We start from the raw sequence: 27341 nt of genomic DNA on the forward strand, positions 1-27341 counted from the left end.
AATATACCAGAAAGTAAAAAGGGGGATATCACTATAATGTGTAAGAATAACCTCCAGGATAACCTCTCAACTGTGTTTGAAATCTCTCAGCCATTGACACTTTATTGTTTCCTCCTTTTGGTCAAGAAGGTCTTCTCATTCTCTTGATACCGGGTCCCATCTCATTCTGAGATTTCTTTGCCACATTGCTGGGGCGATTTATAATTCTGGGAGTCATGTCGCACATAGAGGGTGTGCAGGCAGTCAGTTCACTTGGTGTGTCGGTTTTGAAAGAGAGCCACATCTGAGCAACAAAAGAGGTTCTTTGGGCAATTGCTTCACAGCCTTTTGGCTAAGATCAAGTGTTGTCAGTTTAGTATCTGATGCATCCTCTGTCCGTGGACAGTATATTAAACGGATCTTTGGAGTTGGGAGATGGAATGGGAGCTTGCTCCGTCCACTCCATGAATTGACCTGGTATTGCAATATTTCCAGGAACGGTGCACCAACGAAAAAAAAGGAGGTTCCTTGGGGGTGACTCTTAGGCCTAATTTTAAGTAAGCTTAGGCTATCCTTTTCAGAAATAAGTTTCATTGCAGTGACCCCTAAGATCAAAGGCTCACCCTATTGATTTGGTGGTCCCCACTGCTTACAGGAATATCAGAAATTCTCCAAATGGGAAGTTGAATATTTTCCCTTTCTCCCTGTTCCCCCAAAGGGACTTTGCAAATACTTATTTATTCACTGTCCAGATCACTCTGGAATTTATCAGGGCATCGTACTAACCTGGACAAACCAACAAAATCTCATGCCCTATTCAAAATTTCATGTCCTTATGGTGTTCATCTAAACTGACCATACAAGTCAAATTAGAAAATGCACTATCCTAAATATAAATTCTGCACCAAATAAACATCTCTCCCTTTAGTCTCACACAGAAGTTGAAGTTTTAAAGTGTGGACGATATCATCCTTTACCCAGTCTTCTGATATACCTTAGTCCTATCCAGATCAACTTCATTCATATCTCTACTTGATTAATATCACGTTTTCATCTTTTTGAGCAGTTCGTGTATAAGGCACTGCTGACTTTCATAGCTTCAGAGCTCTAACTCTGAGTCTCACGTGTCACATAAATACCTGAAGTTTCTGGGAAAGACCATGTTGCATATACAAACAGGTCAGTATCTCAGAATTCAGAACTAACAGTTAAACTTTTTGAATATGTGTGATTGCTTTAAGAACTTACAATGTAGGACCCTTTACAATAAGCCCCAGCCTAATAACACAGACTTTTGATTTTAGTTCACCAAAATTTTTTTTATATTATTGTTAGTCCATATGATTGAGGCATGATAATATTTGTCTCTTTGTTCCTACATTTCATTCAACATACAGCTCTAAGGTTCATTCACCTAGTTGCATGCTGCACAGTTTATTCCTTCTTGTGCTGTTCAGTAGTCCATTATATGTGTACATCATAGTTCCCCCTTCTATTCCTCAGTAATTGTACCCTTAATTCACCTCCATTCATTGTGGATCACAAACAATATACTGAGCAATGTAGTTTCAGGATCATATAGCAAACCCACCCCTAGCCTTCTGTGGAACCATCATGCTTCCCTCCAAGGGGCTAGACCTCTCATTTCCCTACTGACAGTGAATAGGTACATCACTTTCTCTGCATTTTTTCTAGCACTTGTTTCTCTCTTCATTTTTTTTTATAGTTCAGGTGCAGCTTCATTCAGTGTTTTAACATAGTTACATTACAATTAGGTATTATTGTGCTGTCCATTTTTGAGTTTTTGTATCTAGTCCTGTTGCACAGTCTGTATCCCTTCAGCTTCAATTACCCATTATCTTACCCTGTTTCTAACTCCTACTGGTCTCTGTTACCAGTGATATATTCCAAGTTGATTCTTGAATGTCAGTTCACATCAGTGGGACCATACAGTATTTGTCCTTTAGTTTTTGGCTAGACTCACTCAGCATAATGTTCTCTAGGTCCATCCATGTTATTACATGCTTCATAAGTTTAGTCTGTCTTAAAGCTGCATAATATTCCATCGTAGGTACACACCACAGTTCGCTTAGCCACTCGTCCGTCGACGGACACTTTGGCCGTCTCCATCTCTTTGCAACTGTAAACGATGCTGCTATAAACACTGGTGTGCAAATGTCCGTCTGTGTCTTTGCCCTTAAGTCCTTTGAGTAGATACCTAGCAGTGGTATTGCTGGGTCGTAATCCATTCTGCCAGTCTATGTCTTTTGATTGGGGAATTCAGTCCATTAACTTTTAGTGTTATTACTGTTTGGATAATATTTTCCTCTACCATTTTGGCTTTTGTATTATATATATCATATCTGATTTTCCTTCTTTCTACACTTTACTCCATACCTCTCTCTTCCGTCTTTTCGTATCTGACTCTAGTGCTCCCTTTAGTATTTCTTGCAGAGCTGGTCTCTTGGTCACAAATTCTCTCAGTGACTTTTTGTCTATAAATGTTTTAATTTCTCCTTCATTTTTGAAGGACAATTTTGCTGGATATAGGAGTCTTGGTTGGCAGTTTTTCTCTTTTAGTATTTTAAATATATCATCCCACTGTCTTCTAGCTTCCATGGTTTCTGCTGAGAAATCTACACATAGTCTTATTGGGTTTCCCTTGTATGTGACAGATTGTTTTTCTCTTGCTGCTTTCAGGATCCTCTCTTTCTCTTTGACCTCTGACATTCTAACTAGTAAGTGTCTTGGAGAACGCCTATTTGGGTCTATTCTCTTTGGGGTGCGCTGCACTTCTTGGATATGTAATTTTAGGTCTTTCATAAGAGTTGGGAAATTTTCAGTGATAATTTCTTCCATTAGTTTTTCTCCTCCTTTTCCCTTCTCTTCTCCTTCTGGGACACCCACAACACGTATATTTGTGCGCTTCATATTGTCATTCAGTTCCCTGATCCCCTACTCAAGTTTTTCCATTCTTTTCCCTATAGTTTCTGTTTCTTTTTGGAATTCAGATGTTTCATCCTCCAAATCACTAAATCTATCTTCTGTCTCTTTAAATCTACCATTGTAGGTATCCATTGTTTTTTCCATCTTTTCTACTTTGTCCTTCACTCCCATAAGTTCTGTGATTTGTTTTTTCAGATTTTCTATTTCTTCTTTTTGTTCAGCCCATGTCTTCTTCATGTCCTCTCTCAATTTATTGATTTGGTTTTTGAAGAGGTTTTCCATTTCTGTTCGTATATTCAGCATTAGTTGTCTCAGCTCCTGTATCTCATTTGAACTATTGGTTTGTTCCTTTGACTGGGCCATATCTTCAGTTTTCTGAGCGTGATCCATTATTTTCTGCTGGTGTCTGGGCATTTGATCAGATTTCCCTGGGTTTGGGACCCGGCTGGTTGAAAGGTTTTTCTGTGAAATCTCTGGGCTCTGTTTTTCTTTTCCTGCCCAGTAGGTGGTGCTCGTGGCGCTCGTCTCTCTGCGGGTCCCACCAGTAAAAGATGTGCTGTGGCTCCTTTAACTTGCCAATCCGAATCTCGCAGTCGGCCCGGGAAGCCGCACGTGGAGGGGGGGGTCGCCGACCACCGCGACTTGGGGGAGTACCGGTCCAAATTGCCCAGCTGGCCCGAGACGCCAAGCGTGGCGGGAGGGCCCCGCTATCCAACGTTCCCAGTCGGACGGGGAAGCCACGTGTGTGGAAGGGACCCGATCGCCAGCCGCCCCAGCCCGGGAAAGAGCGCGCCCCTTGGGTATCTCACCGCAGCAGATTCTCCCTGCCTGTTCAGCCGTTCCAGAATGGGGTACGCTGTCTTTTTGGTCTCTGTCGTGGCTCCGGGAGCTGTTTTATATTGTTTCTGTTTCTTTAGTTGCTGTTCTGGAGGAGGAACTAAGACCTGCGCGTCTTACTAAGCCGCCATCTTCTCCGGAAGTCTCTCTCTTCATTTTTAAACGGTTTTATTCACACATCATACAATTCACCCTAATTGTATAGACATGCCTTTGCCACCATACTCTATCTGAAGATTTTTCTTTTTCTTCCACACAAAATTCTTGTCCCTTTCTCAAACCCCGGGCCTGTTGACATTTTGTTTTGGCATAATGCCTTTGTTACATTCAGTGGAAGCATATTGCAGTATTACTGTTTTCACTGGATCTTTTTTTTTTTATATTATTTTTATTGACAAAGTGTAACAGCATACACACATGACCATTCTTAACATATGAACATTCCATTCTTGTTATGTAATAAATGACTCAAAATATCATCACATAGTTGTATATTCATCACTGTGATCATTTCTTAGAACATTTGCATCACTCCAGAAAAAGAAATAAAAAGAAAATAGAAAAACTTATATATACCATACCTTAATTTTTATCCATTTCTGAATTTTTACAATCAGTTCTGTTATACAATCTGTATCCCTTCAGCTCCAGTTACCTAATGTCTACCCTATTTCTATCTCCTGATGACCTGTGTTATTAACTGAAATTCTCCAAGTTCATCCATTAATGTTAGTTCATATCAGTGAGACCAGGCAGTATTTGTTGTCCTTTTGTTTCTGGCTAATCTCACACAGCATAATGTCCTCAAAGTGCGTCCATGTTGTTACATGCTTCATGACTTCATTCTGTCTTACAGCTGCTTAATATTCCATCATATGTGTATACCACAGCTTGTTTAGCCACTTGTCTGTTGCTGGACATTTCGGCTGTTTCCATCTCTTGGCAATTGTAAATAATGCTGCTATAAACACTGGTATGCCAATGTCTGTTTGTGTCCTTCCCTTCATGTCCTCTGAATAGATACCTAGCAATGGTATTGCTGGATCGTATGGCAATTCTATTCTTAGCTTCCAGAGGAACTGCCAAACTGCCTTCCACAGGGGTTGTACCATTTGGCATTCCCACCAGCAGTGGATAAGTGTGCCTCTTGCTCCACATCCTCTCCAGTACTTGTTGTTTTCTGTTTTGATAATGGCCATTCTAGTGGGTGTGAGATTTTCACTGAATGTTGACTAAGACTTGAAGACCCTAAATCTAATTTGCTATGTGCCCTCTGTGTGTGTATATATATAGATATGTGCTTAAATTTTAGTTTTATTTTATTAAGTAAATGGATGATTGTACAATTTTTTCCAATTATTTGCAGATCAAACAACCAAAAAACTTGCATCTTTCCTCCCTCTGTCTGAGAATTGTGATCTTGCCTGCAGTTAGATAGAGTTGTATAGTTCTTGGGCCGTTAAACACACACGCACACACAGCCTGACTACAGTAGTACAATATAGCTGTAACAGCAAGAACTGAGCTTTTCAGTGTCACTGCAGTTGTATACCCCTGGAGGGACCTGGAGGTCAATTCAAGATCAATTGAAATGCTGCAATTGATCTTACTCTTTGTGGCCACCTTTATTATTCTAAGTTGCTATATTTTTGCCTTAATATGTTGGGTCTCAAGGGTAAGCATTTATTCGAATTTACCTGGAATGTTGCTTAAACGCAGATTCCTGGACCCAATCCCTAGAATCAGATTCTTTAGGTCTGGGCTTGGGCTGAGAAATTTACATTTCCGACATGTTCACAGGTCATGTTGATGTTTATCTGAGGTTTATACTTTGAGAACTACTTAATAAATTAGGGATGTAATCAAATCTTTAAAGCGAGAATGAATGTGCTATTTTTTGTTACCAATTTATAACCTTCTCAAAATGCTGTGCTTTTGGGCAATCACTGGGCAATATCACTGGGCCCAAAATCCATTTATATAATTGAGAATCTTTAATAGGTTCTTAAAATTTGGAGCCCCTCTATCAGTTTATGATCCTCTATTAAAGATTCTCCTGCAGCTATCTTTTTATCTGGGCTATCACATTCATACTTACACAGCCTGCCCAACCAGATGCGGAGACCCTGCATTTTAGGATAATAAAACCCGTCTCTTTGCCCACTTTTGGATAGAAAAGACTGTCTTCCAGCAATAAATTATTTGTTTCATATGTAGAATCTACTCATTGGTGACACCTACACGCGCGCGCGCGCGCGCGCACACACACACACACACACACACACACACACACACACACACACAGTTATATTCTCCACACTTAGAATTAACCCTGGCAGCAAGTCATCATTTTTGCTTATAAAGTTGCCCCCCTTTTTTTTTAAAGGAAAAACGCTCCTGTGAAACTGTTTTATATAAATACATACACACACCTACACATGTAAAATGTATATTGTTTATGTATATATTTCGTATATATTACATATGTGTGTGTGCATGACATTCAAACTGTAGAAAGGTAAAGCTATTGAATTTAAAAATACCCTGCATATCTACTGGCCAGAAATAATTGTTAATGTTAAATTTGTCCTCAGCTTTGGGACGTATTGAGGATTTGGGGGTCAAGTTTTTTAATATTTGTGTGGTATGAATGCTATTAACTGGGTGGAACCAGAAATTTGGGGCCTTTTTACAACAAAGTTTTGTCCCATCCAAAATGCCAGCAGTGCCTGTGTTGTAAAACAGCTAATGATCTTTTTAAGCTTACAAACAGACCAAATGGATAGATAAATATGGATAAATTAGAGAAGTTTATACTATAGATATTTCTAATCTGAAAAGGCTTCAGTTTAATGTTACTTAAGTGTAATGGGAAAAAAAATTAAGGACTGTTGAACTTCAAATGAATAAGTTTCACCACGGGAGGGGAACAATAAAGAAAACTAATTGGAAAAATATGAAGAAATTGGATAGTTTGTTGAATGACTTTTAATTTTGGCTAGTATGAATCACCTGCTAGGAAAGTCTGAGCACTTAAGCAAGCACTCATCTATATGCTTTACCTCCCTTACCTCTTGGTTTTTAATGGTTTATTAAATTGTCCAGATTTGATTTGTAATGTGTACATTACATCTGGGAATTATAATTCTCAAAGTTTGGTGTTTTTTTTTGAATGCTGTATGGTGGAGTCACATTTCATTCTTTTTGCATGTGAGTGTTCTGTTATTGCAGCACCATTTGTTGAATTATTTTTGTTTGTTTGTTTGTTTTGGGAAGTACATGGACCAGGAATTAAATCCGGTCTCCCGCATGGCAGGCTAGAATTCTACCACTAACTACCCTTGTACCCCCTTAAAGTTCGTTTTTGTATGTAAATAGATTCAGTGGCCACCATTAGTCTTTTTGCCAAGGGTTCATCATTCTTGATTGGCTATATTTGGTTTTCAAGCTTTTTTCTCTTTTTCTTCTTTTTAAAGAAAGCTTAATGCATATTATAGTCCAGAATTTTTTCATGTTTGATGAATATCTCTGTCCTTTGGCTTTGATTCAACTTTTAATTGGTTATATTTAGTTTTCCAGCTTTTCTTACTTTCTTTTTAAAGAAAATTGGGTGGGTATAATAGTCCACAATTTTTTCATGTTTGATGAGTATCTGTTGTTTGGCTTTGTTTCAGCTCTTAATTTGATATATTTGGTTTTCAAGCTTTTCTTTTCTTTCTTTTTTTTTTTTTTTTTTTAAAGAAAGCTGGGTGGACATTATAGCCCAGAGTTTTTTCATGTTTGACGAGTATCTGTCCTTTGGCTGTGTTCTTCAACAAATTTTGATTGAATGTAATTATACTAGTTATAACTTTCTTCACCATTATCCTCTGACGTTCAGTGTTGATGAGCTATCTATGACAGCTTTAATTTACCCATCACCGCCACCACCCCCATCCCCATTGCAGCAGGTGATTTGTTTTTTTTTTCTGCCTGGAAGACTGAAGAACTCATTCATTCCTTTGTTGTTTCTTTCCTTTCCCTTTTTTTTTTTTTATGTATGCTGTATGATGGGTGTCACATTTCATTCTTTTCAATGTGAATATTCTGTTATTGCAGCACCATTTGTGGGTGAGGTGGGGGGAGTGCATGGGTCGGGAATTGAACCTGGGTCTCTTACATGGCAGATGAGAATTCTATCACTGAACTACCCTTGTACCTCCTCTTTCCTTTACTCCTACCCCACCCTCATCCTTTCCCTCTTCCCTTTCTTGTCCCTTGGACCTCTCTCCTTCCTTCTCCCTTTTCACCCTTTTCTCTAACTCTCCCCTTCTCTCCACATCCTTTCTCCTAATAAATTCTCTACTCCCTTTCTTCCTTTTTGAGGGTATCTTAAACTTTTAAAAATTTTCTATTATAAAATACTAGTCGTTCAATGAATAATTAATCAACATTTGTATGCTCAACAAAATCCCATTTGTACATATCCCTCCACAGAAATAGATCCAGTCGTATAATTGATGTTTATTATCATTTTCATGTATCTCATTACAATAATATGTAGTATTGGTTGTCTCTAGACTTAATATAAATGATATTTTGTCTCTATTTTGATTGAAATTGCGTTCACTTTAAGGGCTATTTGGCATCATTACCATATTGAATCTTTTGATCCATGAATGTTTTATCTTTGCTTTTTGTTGTTATTCAGTGATTGCCTTTTCCTTTTTTTAAATTTATTTATTAATTAAAAAAATAAACAAAATAAAACAATATACATAATCAGTAATTCACAATATCATCACTTAGTTGCGTATTCATCATCTTAGAACATTTGCATTAATTCAGAAAAAGAAATAATACAGTAGAAAAAGAAATGGAATGAACAAAGGAAAGAAAAAAAAAAAGATTATACCTACCATATACCCCTTACCCCTTGCTTTCATTGATCACTAGCATTTCAAACTAAATTTATTTTAGCATTTGTTCCCTGTATTATTTATTTTTATTCCATATGCTCTACTCCTTTGTTGACAAGGTAGATAAAAGGAGCATCAGACACAAGGTTTAACATAAAATTAACCATTTTGGAGTATTATATTCAGTGGAATTTAGTGTTCAACAGCGTTGAACAGCTACCACCTATATCAGGTTTCAGAACATTCTTATTACCACCAAAAGAAAATCCCACATCCCTTAAGTCATTCCCCATTCCTCCTTCTCCCTAGCTCCTGGCAACACTAATCAGATTTACCTATTCTGCTTACTTCAAAATGGAACTATACAATATGTGACCATTTGTGTAAATTTTTTTCTTCTATCGATTACTTGTCTCTTTCTTGCCGCTTTCACAATTTTTTTTCCTTTAGTTTTCACAAGTTTGATTGTCATAGTTTTGGTGTAGGTTTCTTTTTGGTTTATTCAGTTTAGAGTTTGCTGAACTTCTTGAATATTGTTCTAGTTTGCTAGCTGTCATAATGCAATATACCAGAAATGGAACGGCTTTTCAAAAGGGGAATTTATTAAGCTGCAAGTTTACAGTTCTATGGCCATGAAAATGTTCCAATTATTGCAAGTCTGTAGAAATGTCCAAATTAAGGTACCAACAAGAGATTACTTTCACTCAAGAAAGGCCAGTGAAGTTCAGGGTTTCCTTCTCAGCTGGAAAGGCACATGGCGAACATAGTGATGCCTGCTAGCTCTCTCTCCAGGCTTCTTTGTTTCAGTAAGCACCCCCAGGGATGTTTTCCTTTTTCATCTCCAAAGGTCTCTGGCTTCTTGTGGCTCTCTTCAAAAATGTTTCCTCTTTTAAAGAATTCCAGTAAGCTAATCAATACCCATAGGAATAGTTGGAGTCACATCTCACTCTAATTAAAGGTTAAGACCCACAACTGGGTGTGTCACATCTCCGTGGAGTAATCTAATGTAAGTTTCCAACCTACAGTACTGAAAAGGGATTAAAAGAAATGGCTGCCTCCACTAAATGGATCAGGATTAAACATGGCTTTTCCAGTATATATAATCCTTTCAAAGCAGCACAAATATATAGGCTTATCCCTTTTGCCAAATTTGGGGTATTTTTCTGCCATATCTTTGAGTACCAAGGGCCCAGGTTGATAGAAGCAGGTTTCCCTTTTTTTGCCATTAATAGTGGCAGTCCCCCCATTTTCCTTTATGCTGGTGACTCTCCATTTTGCAGGGGTTCAATGCTGTATTTTCCCCAACTCAGTGATATATTTATTTTAAAGATGCTTGTATTATTTTATATAGGATTTGTAGGGCACTGGTGTTTTTTTTTTTTTTTATCATCTGTTTTGCATGTTTGTTTTCCTGTGTCTAAATACTGTAATCTCTGTACCTTTCACGTGACTTCTCTGACAATGCCAAGCCTTTCTTACTATGTCAGTACTTGTAATTTCATTCATCAGTATTTCATCTTTCTGTGTTGTATTTATTAATTCTTTACTGATACAGTTTAAGTCATTCTTTTCACCTCACTTTTTATCAACCTATTTTTTAGTTCCTTTGTGTGGTTCTGGTGATAAATGAGTGATAATGTTGAAAAGACAGCTGAGTAGAGGTGATATGTGTGTTTGTTAGAATACCTTGGTTTTAGGTTAGAATACCTAGTTGGGTGGTTTATTTTCCAGATTGGTTTGGGGGAGTAATATATTGTTGAAAGATACCTGATTCACTGTGTATCCCTGCAAGTGTTTATTTTAGTAACTTAGAACCCATTTTCCCTGTACCACTTGGTTCCTCCCACCTGCCTTTTCAAAACAATACTCCCCACTTAGAAAAATGTAAGGATGGCTACTCAGTTGTCTTACTCCAGATTTGAGATTATTAGTGAATATTCTCAGAGTTTTGTTGACTAATTAATAGGTTACATGAAGGTGGCAGTGTGTGTAAGAACTTAGCTTGACTCTTGAGTTAATTCTCAAGTTAATTGGGTTAGGCACATTCTGTAGCACATTTTCAGTCTAATCACTGTGGGATTATTTTTTTACTGAAATTATCATAAATCTGCCCTTGCTTCTAGGTCATTTTCATTATGTGTTTAAATTACTACGTAATATTCTCTTCTATTGCTGTACTATTATGCAGATATTTGATAATTTATTGTTTCTGATTTGCTTTAACAGTCAAATCTGCAGAGTTATTTTTCATCCTGTGTTTTTGTTTTGGCATGGGCAGTCTCCGGGAATTGAATGTGGGTCTCCTGCATTGCAGGCAAGAACTCTGCCATTGAACCACCATTCCTCGCCCTGTGTTTTGTTTTTTTGTTGCATTATTTCTTTAAGTTGAATTCCTGGGAGTGGAGTGCTGTGTCAAAGAGTATAACAAATACCTCTGAGTCTTGTCACTCATTGCTTTTTTGTCTTTTAAAGGTTATATGCCACTTGCACTTTTACCAGAAATGAATGGATATACTAAAACACTGTTAGCCTTATTAGTATTTCAGTGGTGGTTTCTTTCTTACTTTCTCTTCCTTTTGTAAATGACTATAGGATGGTATCTCAAGGTTGCTTAAATATTTATATCTTATTATTACGGAGCTTTAGCATTTTCCTTTGGGTTAGTTTACTAGTTATTTTCTCCTCTATAAGTTGTATATTCTTCTCCTTGCTCATTTAATAGCCTTGATGTTTTTGTTATACATACAAACAAGTGCCTATACTAGAGAAAATATTAGCCTTTATTTTTCACATGATGTTTTATCATTTTAAAAAGTAGGTTTATTTAAAAACTAATTTTAATATTTTCATAGTTAAATCTTTTTTATTATTTTAAATTGAAAAATTTATTTGATAAATATTTCATTTACTTTTTTTGGCAACTTTTTGTTGTTTAATTTAATTTCCTTATTCCTTGTGGAGTTCATGTGAAAATGGTGCGGTCTAACTAAATGGGTAGTAATTGGGAAGAATCTTTGTTTTAGAAAAGTGACTCATGTTAAAATTTTTATGTATATTTCACTCTGTTTTGAGACTGCTAACTGTTCCATTGATTGTCCTGTTCTGTTTTTTCCAAAAAGAGTGTACTATTTTAGGTGTTATTTTACGTAATTTTTTAAATGTCTAGTAGGATAGATATATCATTCTTTTAAAAAAAGTTCTTATATAATGTCATCTTTAAATTTTACTTTTTTTGTGTACTTCAAAAAAGTATTCCTATTGAATTTTCAATTGCCATGTTAATCATAGGGACAGCATGTATGTTAACATTCACTTTAGTTTTCTACTTTCATAGTCTTTTTTTTTTTTTTTTTAATGTGAGCAGGCACTAGGAATTCAATCCGGGTCTCTGGCATGGCAGGCAAGAACTCTGTCTGCTGAGCTACCATGGCCTGACCAATAGTTTTTTATTTATTTATTTATGAAACATAACCACATACAAATACAAACATTCTTACCAAATGACCATTCCATTCTTGTTATATAATCAGTAACTCACAGTATCATCACATAGTTGTATATTCATCATCATGATCATTTCTTAGAATATTAGCGTCAATTCAGAAAAAGAAATCTTACATATGCCCGATAGTCTTATTTTTCTTTTTTAATATATTTTTTATTAAATTTTAAATTAAAAAAAATTACAAGAAAAAACATTCTTAATATATAATCATTCTGTTCTACATGTATAATCAGTAATTCACAATATCATCACATAGTTGCATATTCATCATCATGATCATTTCTTAGAACATTTTGCATCAATTCAGAAAAAGAAATAAAAAGACAACAGAAAAATAAAACGAAAACAGAAAAAAATAATTATACATACCATATCCCTTACCCCTCCCTTTCATTGATCACTAGCATTTCAAACTAAATCTATTTTAAGATTTGTTCCCCCTATTATTTATTTTTATTCCATATGTTCTACTCATCTGTTGACAAGGTAGATAAAAGGAGCATCAGACACAAGGTTTTCACAATCACACAGTCACATTGTGAAAGCTGTATCATTATACAGTCATCATCAAGAAACACGGCTACTGGAACACAGCTCTACATTTTCAGGCAGTTCCCTCCAGCCTCTCCATTACATCTTGAATAACAAGGTGATATCTACTTAATGCATAAGAATAACCTCCAGGATAACCTCTCAACTCTGTTTGGAATCTCTCAGCCATTGACACTTTGTCTCATTTTGCTCTTCCCCCTTTTGGTCGAGAAGGTTTTCTCAATCCCTTGATACTGGGTCTCAGCTCATTCTAGAATTTTTCTCAATCCCTTGATGCTGAGTCTCAGCTCATTCTAGGATTTCTGTCCCACGTTGCCAAGAAGGTCCACACCCCTGAGAGTCATGTCCCACATAGACAGGGGGAGGGTGGTGAGTCTGCTTGCTGTGTTGGCTGGAGAGAGAGGCCACATCTGAGCAACAGAAGAGGTTCTCTTGGGGGTGACTCTTAGGCCTTATTTTAAGTAGGCTTGACCTATCCCCTGTGGGGTTAAGTTTCATATGAACCAACCCAAGACTGGGGGCTCAGCCTATAGCTTTGGTTGTCCACACTGCTTGTGAGAATATCAAGGATTCAACTTGGGGAGGTTGAATTTTCCCCCGTTCTCACCATTCCCTGAAGGGGACTTTGCAAATACTTTTCCACTCACTGATCAAATCAGTGATTTTTTTGTCTGAAAATGTTTTAATTTCTCCCTCATTTCTGAGATTCATCTGGGCATCACCTGGACAAACCATCAAAATCTCATCTCCTACCCAAGTTTCCATGTACTTATGGGGTTCAACCAACTATCTACGTAAGTTATATTAGGAGATGCACTAGTCACAATATAAATTTTGTACCAATAAACATTTTTTGCTTTAGTCTCACACATAAGTTGAAATTTTAAAATATTAAGTACCATCTATTTTCAGCACCCTGTATGTAGTAATGACATTCCGTTCTTCCTCATGCAAAAACATTTAGTCACTATCGTTATACACTCTAGGCATTCCTAGATTATACCATCTCAATCTTTATCGTCTATCTTTCTTAGTGATTTCATTTATGCCCCCAGCCCTCCTCCCTCTATCATTCTCACATTCAGCTTCATTCAGTGTTTTAACATAATTGTTTTGCAATTAGGTAGTATTGTACTGTCCATTTCTGAGTTTTTACATTCAGTCCTGTTGCACAATCTGTATCCCTTCAGCTCCAATTACCCAATATCTTACCCTATTTCTGTCTCCTGATGGTCTCTGGTACCAACGAAATATTCCCAATTAATTAACTATTATCAGTTCATATCAGTGAGACCATACAATATTTGTCCTTTTGTTTTTGGCTAGTCACACTCAGCATAATGTCCTTAAGGTCCATCCATGTTGTTACATACTTCATAACTTTATTCTTTCTTACAGCTGCATAATATTCCATCATATTTATATGCTACAGTTTGTTTAGCCACCCGTCTGTTGATGGACATTTTGGCTGTTTCCGTCTCTTGGTAATTGTAAATAATGCTGCTATAAACATTGGTGTATAAATGTCCGTTTGTGTCCTTGCCCTCAGGTCCTTTGAGTAGAGACAGCATATAGATGGGTCCTGTTTTTCAATCCATTCTGCCAATCTGTGTCTTTTGATTGGGGAGTTTAGTCCCTTTACATTTAGTGTTATTGCTGCACGGGTAGTACTTTCTTCTACTATTTTGCCTTCTGGATTTTATATGTCATATCGAAGTTTCCTTCTTTTTACCTTTACTCATAGTCTTCCTTTCTACACTCTTCTCCACACCTCTCTCTTCCGTCTTTTCGTATCTGTCTCTAGTGTTCCCTTTAGTATTTCTTGCAGAGCTGGTCTCTTGGTCACAAATTTTCTCAGTGATTTTTTGTCTGAAAATGTTTTAATTTCTCCCTCATTTTTAAAGGACAATTTTGCTGGATATAGAATTCTTGGTTGGCAGTTTTTCTCTTTTAATAGTTTAAATATATCATCCCACTGTCTTCTCGCCTCCATGGTTTCTGCTGAGAAATCTACTCATAGTTTTTTTGGGCTTCCCTTGTAGGTGATGGATTACTTTTCTCTTGCTGCTTTCAAGATTCTGTCTTTCTCTTTGACCTCTGACATTCTGATTAGTAAATGTCTTGGAGTATGTCTATTTGGATCTATTTTCTTTGGGGTACGCTGCACTTCTTGGATCTGTAATTTTAAGTCTTTCATAAGAGTTGGGAAATTTTCAGTGATAATTCCCTCCATTAGTTTTTCTCCTCCTATTCCCTTCTCTTCTCCTTCTGGGACACCCACAACACGTATATTTGTGCGCTTCATATTGTCATTCAATTCCCTGAGTCCCTGCTCATATTTTTCCATTTTCTTCCCTGTTTTCTTTTTCTTGCCGGATTTCAGATGTTCCATCCTCCAGTTCACTAATCCTATGTTCTGTCTCTCGAAATCTACCATTGTACGTTTCCACTGTTTTTTTCATCTCTCTTCTACTTGCCTTTCATTCCCATAAGTTTTGTGAGTTTTTTCAGACTTTTGATTTCTTCTTTTTGTTCATTCCTTGGCTTCTTCATATCCTCCCTCAAGTCATTGATTTGGTTTTTGATGAGGTTTTCCATGTCTGTTCATATATTCTGAGTTAATTGTTTCATCTCCTGTATCTCATTTGAATTATTGGTTTGTTACTTTGACTGGGCCATATCTTCAATTTTCCTAGTGTGATTTGTTATTTTTTGCTGGTGTCTAGGCATTTAATTACCTTAATTAGTTTATTCTGGAGATTATTTTCACTTCTTTTACCTCAGGTTTTCTTGCCGGATGAATTTGTTGTCTATCTGTTCTTTGACATTCAGTTCAGCTTTATCTGGACCTGTAGCTTAGGTTTTGTTTAACAGAGGAGAATTTTTCAGTTCTTGTTTTCTTGTTTCTTGCCCTGCTTTTATGGTACGCGTGTGCCCCCACCCTCCCACCCCCCTTAGGAGGGTCTACTTAGGGTTAGCTGGATTTTCCCAGACCAAACTGGCCTCCTATCTGGAGGAAAGAATCACCTGTGTCGGTTTTCCCTGTGGGTGAGACCCAGCAAGTTGAACGACTTTCCTGTGAAGTCTCTGGACTCTGTTTTTCTTATCTTGCCCAGTATGTGGCGCTTGTCTGACTACAGGTCCCACCAGCGTAAGATGATGCGGTTCCTTTAACTTTGGCAGACTCTCCCTGCTGGGGGCGTGGTGGAGACAGAGGAGAGGTTGTAGACTGGTTTTAATGGCTTCAAATTACCAAGCCCTGGTGTCTGAATTCCCTGAGGGAGAAATTCCACCTGAGTTGGGCTTCACCCCTCCCCTGGGAAAGGCACATTCTCCAGATTAGCCCTCAAAAGAGCTTATTTCTGCCTATGCCTGGGGCAGTTGCAGCCTGAGAAGGCCTGTTGCTGTATCCAAAGACAGTCAAGCCTTGGTAAATACACAGCCACAAAAACCTGTTTCCTTCTCTCTCTTTTTTTTTTTCCTTTTCCATCAGCCCTGCCCCCCTGGTACTGGGGCAAAAATGAGTGACCCCCGCTTTGACCAGGTTCACCTGAGCTGGGGGCCTATTTTTAGTAGTCAGAATTTGTTAATTAATTCCACAATTGGCGTTTGGTTGGGCTCACCCCCTGCTGCTGGGAAAGTCCCTTCCCTTCCCCTTATGAGAGGCAGCCTGTGGGGGAGGGGCATCGGCCGCCACGTCTTGGGGAACCCGAGGTTCTGGGGGGGGTTCACATCCCGTCCAGCTGGTCCAGAATGGGTTACGCTGTGTGTCCGATCATTGATGTGGCCCCAGGAACTGTTCTGTTCTGTTTCTGGTTGTTTAGTAGTTGTTCTGGAGGATGAACTAAAACGTACACATTGCTAAGCCGCCATCTTGGCCCGGATGTCACCCAATAGTCTTTTAATCGTCAGTTAGCAGTTGTCTGTAGAGAGGTCCTATACAACTGTAATAAAGTCTTTGTTTCCTAATATTATGTGCATCTTTTTACCTTTGTAAAAGAGATATTTTTTATTATAGTTTCTTTTTGGTAATTGCTGGTAAGAATGTAGGAAAAGCAAGTACTTAAGAGTATGTTTGATATTTTTTTTAACACAAATTACGTCCTTTTAATAAAATACAGCATTCCATTAATATGAGCTAAACAATTGAAGCCCTTTAGTTATTAGGTAGTACAATAAGAGCAGTAATGTTTGATTTAATAAAATGTGAGTGTTAATGAAAAAATAGATTTAAATCTAAACTTTCATAGTGAGCAATCATGTGTCTGGATTCACAGTACTTCATAAGACTATCATTTAAACAAGACCAGACTAGAGGGAAAAAAAGCCCTCCAAACTCAGTGGAAAAAACTTAGTTATAAAATTTGTAAAGTTTTTACAGTTTCAGAAAAATACTTGGCTCTTTATAAGGTAATCATGTAACTAAACTTTTAAATTTATATTACATATAAAATTATTATGTGAAAAGTGGTTCAGAGGAGTGTTTCTTAGATAAATTTCTTTTTACCTTGCACCATATTAAAATATTATACTCAATGTCAATATTTTTGTCTCATGTTTATTGTATGCCTTTCCTTTCTTTTACATATTAGTTATGAAGTAATACGTGTTCATGATAAAAAACTTTTATAATATGTGAGTAAAACAGACGAGTATAGTCTGCTTTTACCCCTAATTACACTCTCCTCTAAGAGGTAATTACTTTTAACTTTTTATTATGTGTTTTTCTCTAAAAAGGTTGCATACATTTTTGAACAAAGATCTGTGATGTGATTTAACAGTTTTTAACAATTAAAAAATTACGCTTTTTTTTTTTTAGTATTTTCATGCTTGAAGGTGGTTTTCATTTGCTCAGAAACATGCTGATGGTGCTAGATTTTGCCTACAAATAGATATAACTTTTCATATATGTAATCAATTCCCCAACTTTTATGACATTCTTCAAAAGCTTCAACCTTCTCAAGACAAGTACCAAACAACCTTTTAATTTCAGTATTTGGAATATAAAATGGTAGGCCTCTCTGTATTTAGTTGGATCATAAGAAATAGCAGATGTGAAGTACTGGAACCCTTTCTTTGTTAGGGACACCATTATATATCAATAGCATTCTCGATCACCTGGATTAATAGCCACTAGGGCTCCTCTATCCCAAATCCTCTCAAATTCACCAGTATTTACTCTGCAAATATAAAAAAATGCTGCAGTTGTACAGTAAAATGTTCCCTGAAGAACTCTTAAATACTTTGGCTCCAAGAATATCAGTAGTTGGTTTTACTGAGTAAGAAAAATTCTACCCTGTTAAAAATTCTCAAATCCCAAGTTCACTATCTCCACACCAACTATGCTGTGTCGCTGGTCTGCAAACCACCTCATCTCACCTGCTTTTCCACAAAGAGGAAAAAATATCCTGAGTCCACTCTTGGCACAGAAGAAAAGTACCCAAATGCTTCTTTAATTAATAGCTGATGGCCTTGTCCTTGATGAAGTGAAATGTTGCGGCTTACCCGCTTTTCTTGCCATTCTTCCAGAGTTAATTCTCAGTTTTTCTGTACCTCATTATTTGGGTACTCATTAATTTTGAGTAAAGTTCTTGTATCATTCATAGTTTGGTAGACATCTCTGCCTCACAAGCAGATATCTTCAAACTTCTTTAGCTACCCACTGCCTGTCCAAGAGTGTTTTTTAAATGTTGAGATTTTGATGAATGTTGAGATTTTGGTGAGCACTGTTAGAAACACAGTTAGTGATATGTACCATTATCACCATATAAATAATTTTTGTACATGTAGTTCTCTAACCTGCTTAATAAACAGAAATTCGCATTTACACTTTTAATAAATCAAAAGTCCTTTATAGTTGTGACCAAATAACTTGTGAATAGTAGCAAATCATTTATCTCAAAACATCAATGTACTTAAAATACTAAGTAAGTAAAAGGAAAATATTTGGTTTATGATTTCCATCTTTACCAGTTGTTTTTTACAATTTAGCCATTCTTTACTCTGTTTATAGGTGGAAAACCATGAATTCCTTGTAAAACCTTCTTTTGATCCTAATCTGAGTGAATTAAGAGAAGTAATGGATGGCTTAGAAAAGAAGATGCAGGCAACATTAATAAGTGCAGCCAGAGATTTAGGTAAGAATGGGTTATTGTAAGTATGAATACTTCTTTTGTTTACTTACTTGTTTTGCCGTTCATTGATCTGAGCCTTTGTTTTATTGCCATAACCATATCCATTTGACCTATATATTCCCCACTCCCTACATGCATCCCCCCTTTTTTCCTAAGCATTTTTTATTATGAAGTACAACATACAAAAAAGCGATAAATTTCGAAGTAGTTATAAAAAAGATTTCAGAGTTTAGAATTAGAATTTGTTTCGTACAGTGCTTTGTTCTTTTTTAAATTTTATTCTAATAACATATACCACCTAAAACTTTAGTTTGTTTACTTTTTTAAGTTTCTCTGCTTCACAGAAAATAGATATCCTTGTTTTCCTGCAGTGTCATTGTCAAAATTTCAAGTTTTTCTTTGGAAATCATATATTGTCTTTTTAATTATGTTCTATAGTAGTTCCAAAGAAATGCTGTAGTTAGAAAAACATTCTGATGTGTAACTCTTCAAGGCCAGGGGCCAACCTTTCCGTCCTCATATGCCTACAGTGTCTAGGCAGTATACATGTACTCTACTACCTTGGGTGGTTTTACCCAGACAACATCTTCTAAATCAGAAGAGAGCACTAATAAGGAAGTTTCAGGAGTTTATAAGATAGACTTAATTCACATTGTTCTGAGTGAGGTAGGATTTGAATCTTTTCTGGTTGGGTGATATTAGTAAGGAATTTCCAGTATGCTGCCAGGTAAGAAAAGTTCTTCGCTATGTAGATTTCATTATTTTAAACATTTACATTGGAAAATGACTGTATATGTATTTGTGGCATGCTTTTTCTTTTTTCCTGATCATGAAGGCTTGGAACCTGGCAAACAGATTAAACTGGATTCCAGTGCACAGTTTGGATGTTATTTTCGAGTAACCTGTAAGGAAGAAAAAGTGCTTCGTAACAATAAAAACTTTAGTACAGTAGATATCCAGAAGAATGGCGTTAAATTTACCAACAGGTTTGTAAGCCTGTATTATATCTTTTACCTTTAAGAGTTCAGTGGAACTAAATTATTTTCTGATGAAATGTGAGTGAATGTTTTATGAAAAGGAAGTATTATTTATTCTGATTGATGGAAGCCAAGATTCAAGGTAAGATTTAAGCGTTTTGTGTTTTCCAAATGACAAGTCAGATGTCCCAACACTGTTTGTTAAACAGTCCTTTTCCATGTTGACTGAAGTAATACTTTGAATCGATTTTAAGACTGTTCTTTCATTTCTTTGTCTTACCATTCTTTTGTCAATACTAAATTGATTGTTATTATATTCATTTTCAATGAAATTTCCATATCGAAGCTAGTTCCCTCTTCTGTCTCTAGTTATTTTCATGTGTGTTTTTTCAAAAAGTGCTTTGCTATCATTTGTCAAGTTTAAAGTTTCTCATATTTCAGTTGGATGTATAAATTAGTTCAGGAGGTGTTGACCAGCCTTAATGAGATGTGTTTATGGTCTGGCATTTCTGTTTCTTTACTGTGCTAAAACCTGTGGCCTCCCCTACTCCCATCCCTTCTAAATATTCCCAGCAGTTTAAAGGTATCTTTTGCATATACAATCCTCTTTCATCCATTTATTTAATAAATATTTTGGATGTCTGTATGTGCAGTTCTTATTCTAGGTACACAGAATTACCCTAGTAATGAAAACAGTTTAATTTGTTCTTCCTGAGAATAAGTATATTTCTCTCCTTTTATAGATGAAGTTGAGATTTCAGTCCCCCAGGTTCAGATAGCAAGAAACTATTAGAACAGAATCTTCTGTTGCCAAATATGGTTTTTTTTTTCCCAGTATACTGTGTCCTTCCTGATTTAATAATGTGCATATTTTAGCCTATGTAAGACAAATCCCCTTTGAATTGTCCTTTGGTGCATTATGTATAAAAGGGTTTAGACTGGATGGCCACAGTTGTACCAAAGTTTTGAAAAATTTATTGATTTTGTCAACAGATTGAATGCTTGCTGTGTATAAAACTCTGTAATATCATGTTCCTTCTTAAAACCTCCAGTGTCTGTCTCCCATAAAAATCTGAAGTCTTTATTATGACCTGTATGATCTGATTCCTGCCCACCCCTGCTTTTATCTCTTGTCGCTCTTCCTTTCAGGCACAGTTGTCCCACTTTTATAATGGCTTTACCTCTTGCTATTCTTCCTTTAATTCTTTCCATTTCCCTACTTCATAGTAGTCTATCTTGACTGCTACTTTCTAATGTGCTACTGTTGAGCCATGCCTCACATGCATAGTTACCTCAGTTGCCTGATCCTCTCCCACCTCTGCTAATTACTTCCCCTTCTTTCCCTTTTTTTGCCTGCCTCTGCTTGTCTTTTTCTTAATTTCACTCCTTTACTTTGATACCAGTAAATATTTTTTCCTTCCATTATTCCTATCTTCAGATTTTTTTTAATTTACTAACTTTATTTAAGCAAAAATAAACTCATTACGTTACCATAATACAGTATTTAATGAAAAATAATTCTGTTTCCAGAAGAAGAAAACTTGAGATGAATGGCACTGTTTAACATTTTTGGAAATCTTTTCAATGCCTAGCTTAATAGAAGACCGATGAATTTTCATTTTTATTTATGGTCATTCTTTAGCATTATGTTTGAGTTTGAAATGTATGAAGAAGAGCTGGCCTTACACAGATGTATAGTTGCAAAACCGAAGAGTATTTTAAAAACCTTTTCAGATCGTTGTGGTGGTCCTTCTTCTTGTGGTAAAATATATAAAAATGATTTTAATCATTTTTAAGTGTACAGTTATTTGACATTAAGGACATTGACAATGTTGTATAATTTTCACTAGTAATTCCAGAACATTCTCATCATCCGAGATGGAAAATCATTCCTTCTCATTCCTTCCCATGCCCTCCAGCCACTATTGTGCTTTCTGTCTCTCTTAATTTGTTTATTCTCAGTATTTAATATAAGAGAAATCATACAATATTTGTAATTTTGTTTCTGGCTTTTTTCACTCAAATCATGTCCTTACATTTCATCCATTTTGTAGAATGTATCCGAGCACTTCATTTCTTTTTGTGGATGAATAATCTTATTTGCCTGTCTACCACATTTTGTTTTCCTTTCATCTGTGATGAAATTTTGATAAGGGTTTGCATTGTATTTGTAGAACATTTTAAGTAGTGCTGTGTTTCAGTCTGCCAAAGCTGCCAGAATGTAACACACCATACATGGATTGGCTTTAAAAAGGGGATTTATTTAGTTAAAAATTTATAGTCCTTCACAGGAAAGGCAGCTAACTTTCATCTGAGGTTTTAAACTGTTGCATGAGAAAACACACCCTGACATCTGTTGCCCTTCTCTCCTGACTTTGGGGTTCCAAGAGCTTTCCCTGGGGCAATTCCTTTCTGCATCTCTTTTAAGCCTTCAACTAATTAAATTAAACCTCGCTCATTGTGATAGGTACTCCCCTTCGCCACTGCAGATGTAAACAGCCATAGGTGAATTTCACATACTGATGGTTTAAGGCTACAGAAACAAAAAAATGGGGGGTCATCACCTGGCCAAATTGACACCTGAACCTAAGTACCTCATGCTGGTATCTCAGCAATAGTAAGTCTGCCACCTCCGTGAACTCGGGATCTTTCCATTTATTTAAGTCTTTAATTTTTTTAAGCAGTACATTTTCGTTTCACTGTGAAGTCCTTTATCTTCTTGGCTAGATTTATTTCTAAGTTTGTTTTCTTTTAGATGCTATTGTAAATGGGATTGTTCTTTGATGTTCTTTTCAGATTGTTCATTACAGGTATGGCAACATGGCTGGGGTTTTTTTGTTTCTTTTTTGTTGTTGATGTCTCTGGCATGGCAGGTGAGAACTCTGCCTGCTGAGCCACCGTGGCCGCCCAACATGGCTAGTTTTTATCTTTTATCTGTATCTTTGCTGAAAATGCTTATTAGTTGTAGTAGTTTTCTTGAAGATTTTTCATGGTTTTCTATATGTAAGATCTTGTTATCAGTGAATAGGGATAGTTTTGCTTCTTCCTTTCCATTTTGAATACTGTTTATTGCTTTTTATTGTCTGATGACTGGCTAAAACTGTCATTACAATGTCAGATAACTGGTGACAGCCTGCATCCTTATCTTGTTCTTAATCTTAGGGGAAAGCTTTCAGTCTTTTACAATTGAATGTGATGATTACCATAAGTTTTTTTTTATTATTTTTGCATGGGCAGGCACCAGGAATCAAACCCGGGTCTCCGGTATCACAGGTGAGAACTCTGCCTGCTGAGCCAGTGTGGCCCACCCCACCATAAGTTTTTATAAATGTCCTTTAGCAAGTTCTACTTCTAGTTTACAGAGTGGTTTGTTTCTTTTTCATTACGAAAGAAAAAAAAAAGTGGATTTTGTTAAATGGCTTTTCTGTATCAGTTGAGATCCTGTAGGTTTTTCCCTTCTTTCTATTGATGAGTTGGATTATATTGATTGATTTTATTTTGTTGAAATAAAATCCCTTGCATTCCAGGAGTAAACCCTACTTTGCTATGGTGTATATATATACTCTTTTTAGTGTACTGTTGGATTCAGTTAGCCAATTTGAAAGGAAAGTGAAGGAGTGTAGAGGAGGAGAATGGTCGAAAAGAAGGAATGGATAGACCTCAATGGGTCAAAGCAAGCTTTATTAGAGAGCTTGATTGGGAAGACCCGAGGAGCAGTCAAGCCTGGAGGACTGACTGAACCAAGAGCCGTTCTCAGGGAAGGGAGAGTGGCATATTTCTAGAGCCGAGTTTGTTGAAATCGAGAAAAAGAAAAAGCAGAAGAACAGTGTCTTTGTGGTTACATATCTGTGGTTAAACGTTTGGTATGTTTTGGAAATTGTTTGGAGTAGGCAGGTGGTGCTCTAGTTCTCCAGGGTGAGTGAAGTTCGCTCAACCGTGAAAGGTTATATCAGTTTCGACAGGTCAGGTCAGTTTTCTGTTAGTTCCATCACAGTTTAGTCTGTAATTTTCTTTTTTGTCATTTCTTCATCTAGTTTTGGCATCAGGGTAAATGCTGGCCTTATAGAATGAGTTGGGAAGTGCTCCTTTCTCTTTTTTCTTTTGGAAAAGTTTTAGAGGGATTGGTGTTAATTCTTCTTTAGATATTAGATAGAAATCAGCAATAAGGCCATCTGGTCTTGCCTGGGCTTTCTTTTGTTGGGGTATCTTTGATTACTGATTCAAACTCTGCTTGTTACAGATCTGCTGAGATTTTCTATTTCTTCTTGCCTTCCATTGCCATTTATATGTTTTTAGGAGTTTGTGGATTTCATCTTGGTTATCTCTTACAATTATTTTAGTTTTCTCATCTGGGAGGGGAGATTGTTGATTGTGATAAAGTTTTTCCTCCCGGAGAATCTTTCAAATAAACTGTTAACATTTATGTGATTATAATTATAAACCTGGATTCTGATCTGGCTTTTTAAAATATTTATGCTTAAATGTCAGTTAATTATTGAATCATCTATTTGATTTGAAAATTGTATGTGTTGGATTTAAAGAATACCTAGAGACAGACTGAGCACAGGCGAAGGATTTTATTCATACACGGGCAGGTCAGACTTAAGCCCTCCAGGGAGAGCATGTAGAGGATCTTTATACCTGAGGATCCGGGCAGGGTGAAAAGTTAAATGCTGCTGCTGTCATGCAGGGCTATAACTGCTAGAGAGTAGTGTAGAATCAATTTGGAACTGCTGTGGGAATATCTGTTAGGGGCTAGCCATCATGGAACTCCTATTCGGGAATACCCTTTAAAGGCCAGTGACATCATGGAGGGAAGGAGTCTTACCTAACAATATGGCTTCAGGAATATTTCCAGTTTAATTTGAAGTGTTCTATTTCTTGGGGTGCGTAACATGATTACATAGCAGAAGCACCCTGGGCTTTAACCACATGGTTGTGAAATACCATTTTTGTTTTGGATGGTTTTGGTTTTGGTGACTGTTTAAGGAAAGAAAAAAAAAAGGAAATTTACATATGTATGCATGCATACTCACACATAAACAAAAAAAAGTGCAGAATGATCCTTAAGCATGTGTGGGTTAAACACAAGTTTTGACAAATTCTGATTCAGTAACAACTGGAAATTTTTCTCCACATTTAGAAAAGCTGCTCTCTCCTAGAAGAAATAATATACCGTGGATATCAAATGTTCTTTTCTGATAAATGAAGCAACTACAGAAAGCTTTTATTTGTTAAAAGTGTTACTGATTTAGGGCTACGGTGGCTCAGCAGGCAAGAATGCTTGCCTGCCATGCCAGAGGGCCCGGGTTCAATTCCCGGTGCCTGCCCATGTTAAAAAAAAAAAATACTGAAGGCATTAAAAAAAATCCCTGTGATCTTTTAAAAAAAGTGTTACCGATAAAAACACACACACACACACACACACACACAGGCACCAAAACTCCCAATTTTGCCAGTACCACTACTTCAAAATGAACATATCACACTTAATTTTCATTGGAAAATAGTTATTCTTCAGACTTAATAAGTCTAAAAAACTGAAACCCAGATGTGCTGAGATTTTACATTTATATCAGTGCAAAACAATAATGTTCATCTTCTGGACAGGAATTCAAAGTTAAGTCTCTTGATAAAAAATAATTACACTTTAAGAACACATCATATTGACGTCTTTGCCAGTACCAAGTCTGCCTCGTCTGAATCTTTACATTTCATGAGAAACATTAAATCTCCACTGCTGTCTGACATCAGTTTATTCATGTTCAAAGTTTTTAGTAAAGTCTCTTGTTTGTCAATAGGATCTCTCTTCTTTAATTTATTGTCATCAGATTTAATGTCAGGTAAAATTTTCTTTTTATTCCATCTTTACCAACTGTTTGAGAATTAGGAGTTCTCCTATAATCTGGACATTCTAAATTTTCTTCAGGTAGCATTAGCATCTGTAAATCCTTTCTACTTCAGGAAGTATTTACCTTCCCATTATGTTTCTTTCTCATTTAATTGCAGTGTAGCTTTATTGGAGGCCATTCTTTTTTTTTTTTTCGCATGGGCAGGCACCAGAAATCAAACCTGGGTCTCCAGCATGACAGGCGAGAACTCTGCCACTGCGCCACCATGGCCTGCCCTGGAGGCCATTCTTGATTCCAGATTTAAGGAGCCGTTATATCTGTTACCTGGCACCTGTTGGTCCCCAGAGGATAGGAAAGGGAAGAAGAGTGAGGATTGTGGCTGGAGTCTTGTTTGAGATTTTTCTACTCAGTGGGGGTGCCTGGAACCCAAACTAGACTGTCCTCTTTCTGTGCCTCTAAAAGCTTTGAAAGGGATGGAGGAAAATTGCTCTGTGCTACATACAGTAGGGACTAGACTGAATTCTGAGAGAGAGAGATGTTATGCAGAACTGGATCCTTCCATAATTCACTATCACCTTTTATACAAGTCCAATCTCTTTTTTCTTTGTCCGTCTAGTTAAAGGTTTGTTGATTTTATTGACCTTTTTAAAAACCATCTTAGTTTTGTTTGAAATCTCTCAGCCACTGACACTTTATTGTCTCATTTCTCTCCTTCCCCTTTCGGTCGAGAAGGTTTTCTCAGTCTCTTGACGCTGTGTCCCAGATCACTCTAGGGTTTCTGTCCCATGCTGCCAGGGAGGTTGACACCCCTGAGAGTCATGTCCCACTTAGAGAGGGGAAGGGCACTGAGTTTGCTTGCCATTTTGGCTGAGAGATAGGCCACATCTGAGCAACAAAAGAGGTTCTCTGGGGGTGACTATTAGGCCTAATTTTAACTAGGTTTAGCTTGTCCTTTACGGGAATAAGTCTCGTATGACCAAACCCCAAGATTGAGGACTCGGCCTATTGATTTGTTTGTCCTCACTGCTTGTGAGAGTCTCAGGCCTTCTCCAAATGGGAAGTTGAATTTTCCCCCTTTCTCGCCATTACCCAAGGGTGACTTTTTTTTTTTTAATTTTATTAATTAAAAAAAATTACAAGAAACAAACATTCCCAACACATACACTCAGCAATTCACAATATCATCACATAGTTGCATATTCATCATCATGATCATTTCCCAGAACATTAGCATCAATTCAGAAAAATAAATAAAAAGACAACAGAAAAATATAACAAACAGAAAAAAATAAAATTTTACAGGCCATATCCCTTACTGATCCCTTTCATTGATCACTAGCATTTCAAACTAAATCTATTTTAACATTTGTTCCTCCTATTATTTATTTTTATTGCATATGTTCCTCTCATCTGTTGACAAGGTAGATAAAAGGAACATCAGACACAAGGTTTTCACAATCACACAGTCACATTATGAAAGCTATATCATTATACAATCATCATCAAGAAACATGGCTACTGGAATGCAGCTCTACATTTTTAGGCAGTTCCCTCCAGCCTCTCCATTACATCTTGGATAACAAGGTGATATCTACTTAATGCATAAGAATAACCGCCAGGATAACCTCTCGACTCTGTTTGGAATCTCTCAGCCATTGACA

The 27341-nt window shown here is 36.8% G+C and overlaps 1 protein-coding gene and 2 pseudogenes across 1 annotated transcript in view; 2 read left to right on the plus strand and 1 right to left on the minus strand.

Moving 5' to 3' along the window:
* MSH2 (mutS homolog 2) overlaps window positions 1-27341 on the plus strand; it is a 146880-nt gene that overhangs the window by 82088 nt on the left and 37451 nt on the right. Inside the window, exons 9-10 of the mRNA XM_077134163.1 lie at window positions 18731-18854; window positions 19687-19837. Of these exons, the coding sequence (XP_076990278.1) occupies window positions 18731-18854; window positions 19687-19837 (275 nt within the window). The remainder of the gene's footprint in view (window positions 1-18730; window positions 18855-19686; window positions 19838-27341) is intronic.
* Window positions 312-490, plus strand: LOC143661830 (U2 spliceosomal RNA; annotated as a pseudogene).
* On the minus strand, window positions 17589-18321 carry LOC143661656 (thiopurine S-methyltransferase pseudogene; annotated as a pseudogene).

This window comes from Tamandua tetradactyla, chromosome 17 (genome assembly GCF_023851605.1).
Source record: "Tamandua tetradactyla isolate mTamTet1 chromosome 17, mTamTet1.pri, whole genome shotgun sequence".
Lineage (NCBI taxonomy): Eukaryota > Metazoa > Chordata > Mammalia > Pilosa > Myrmecophagidae > Tamandua > Tamandua tetradactyla.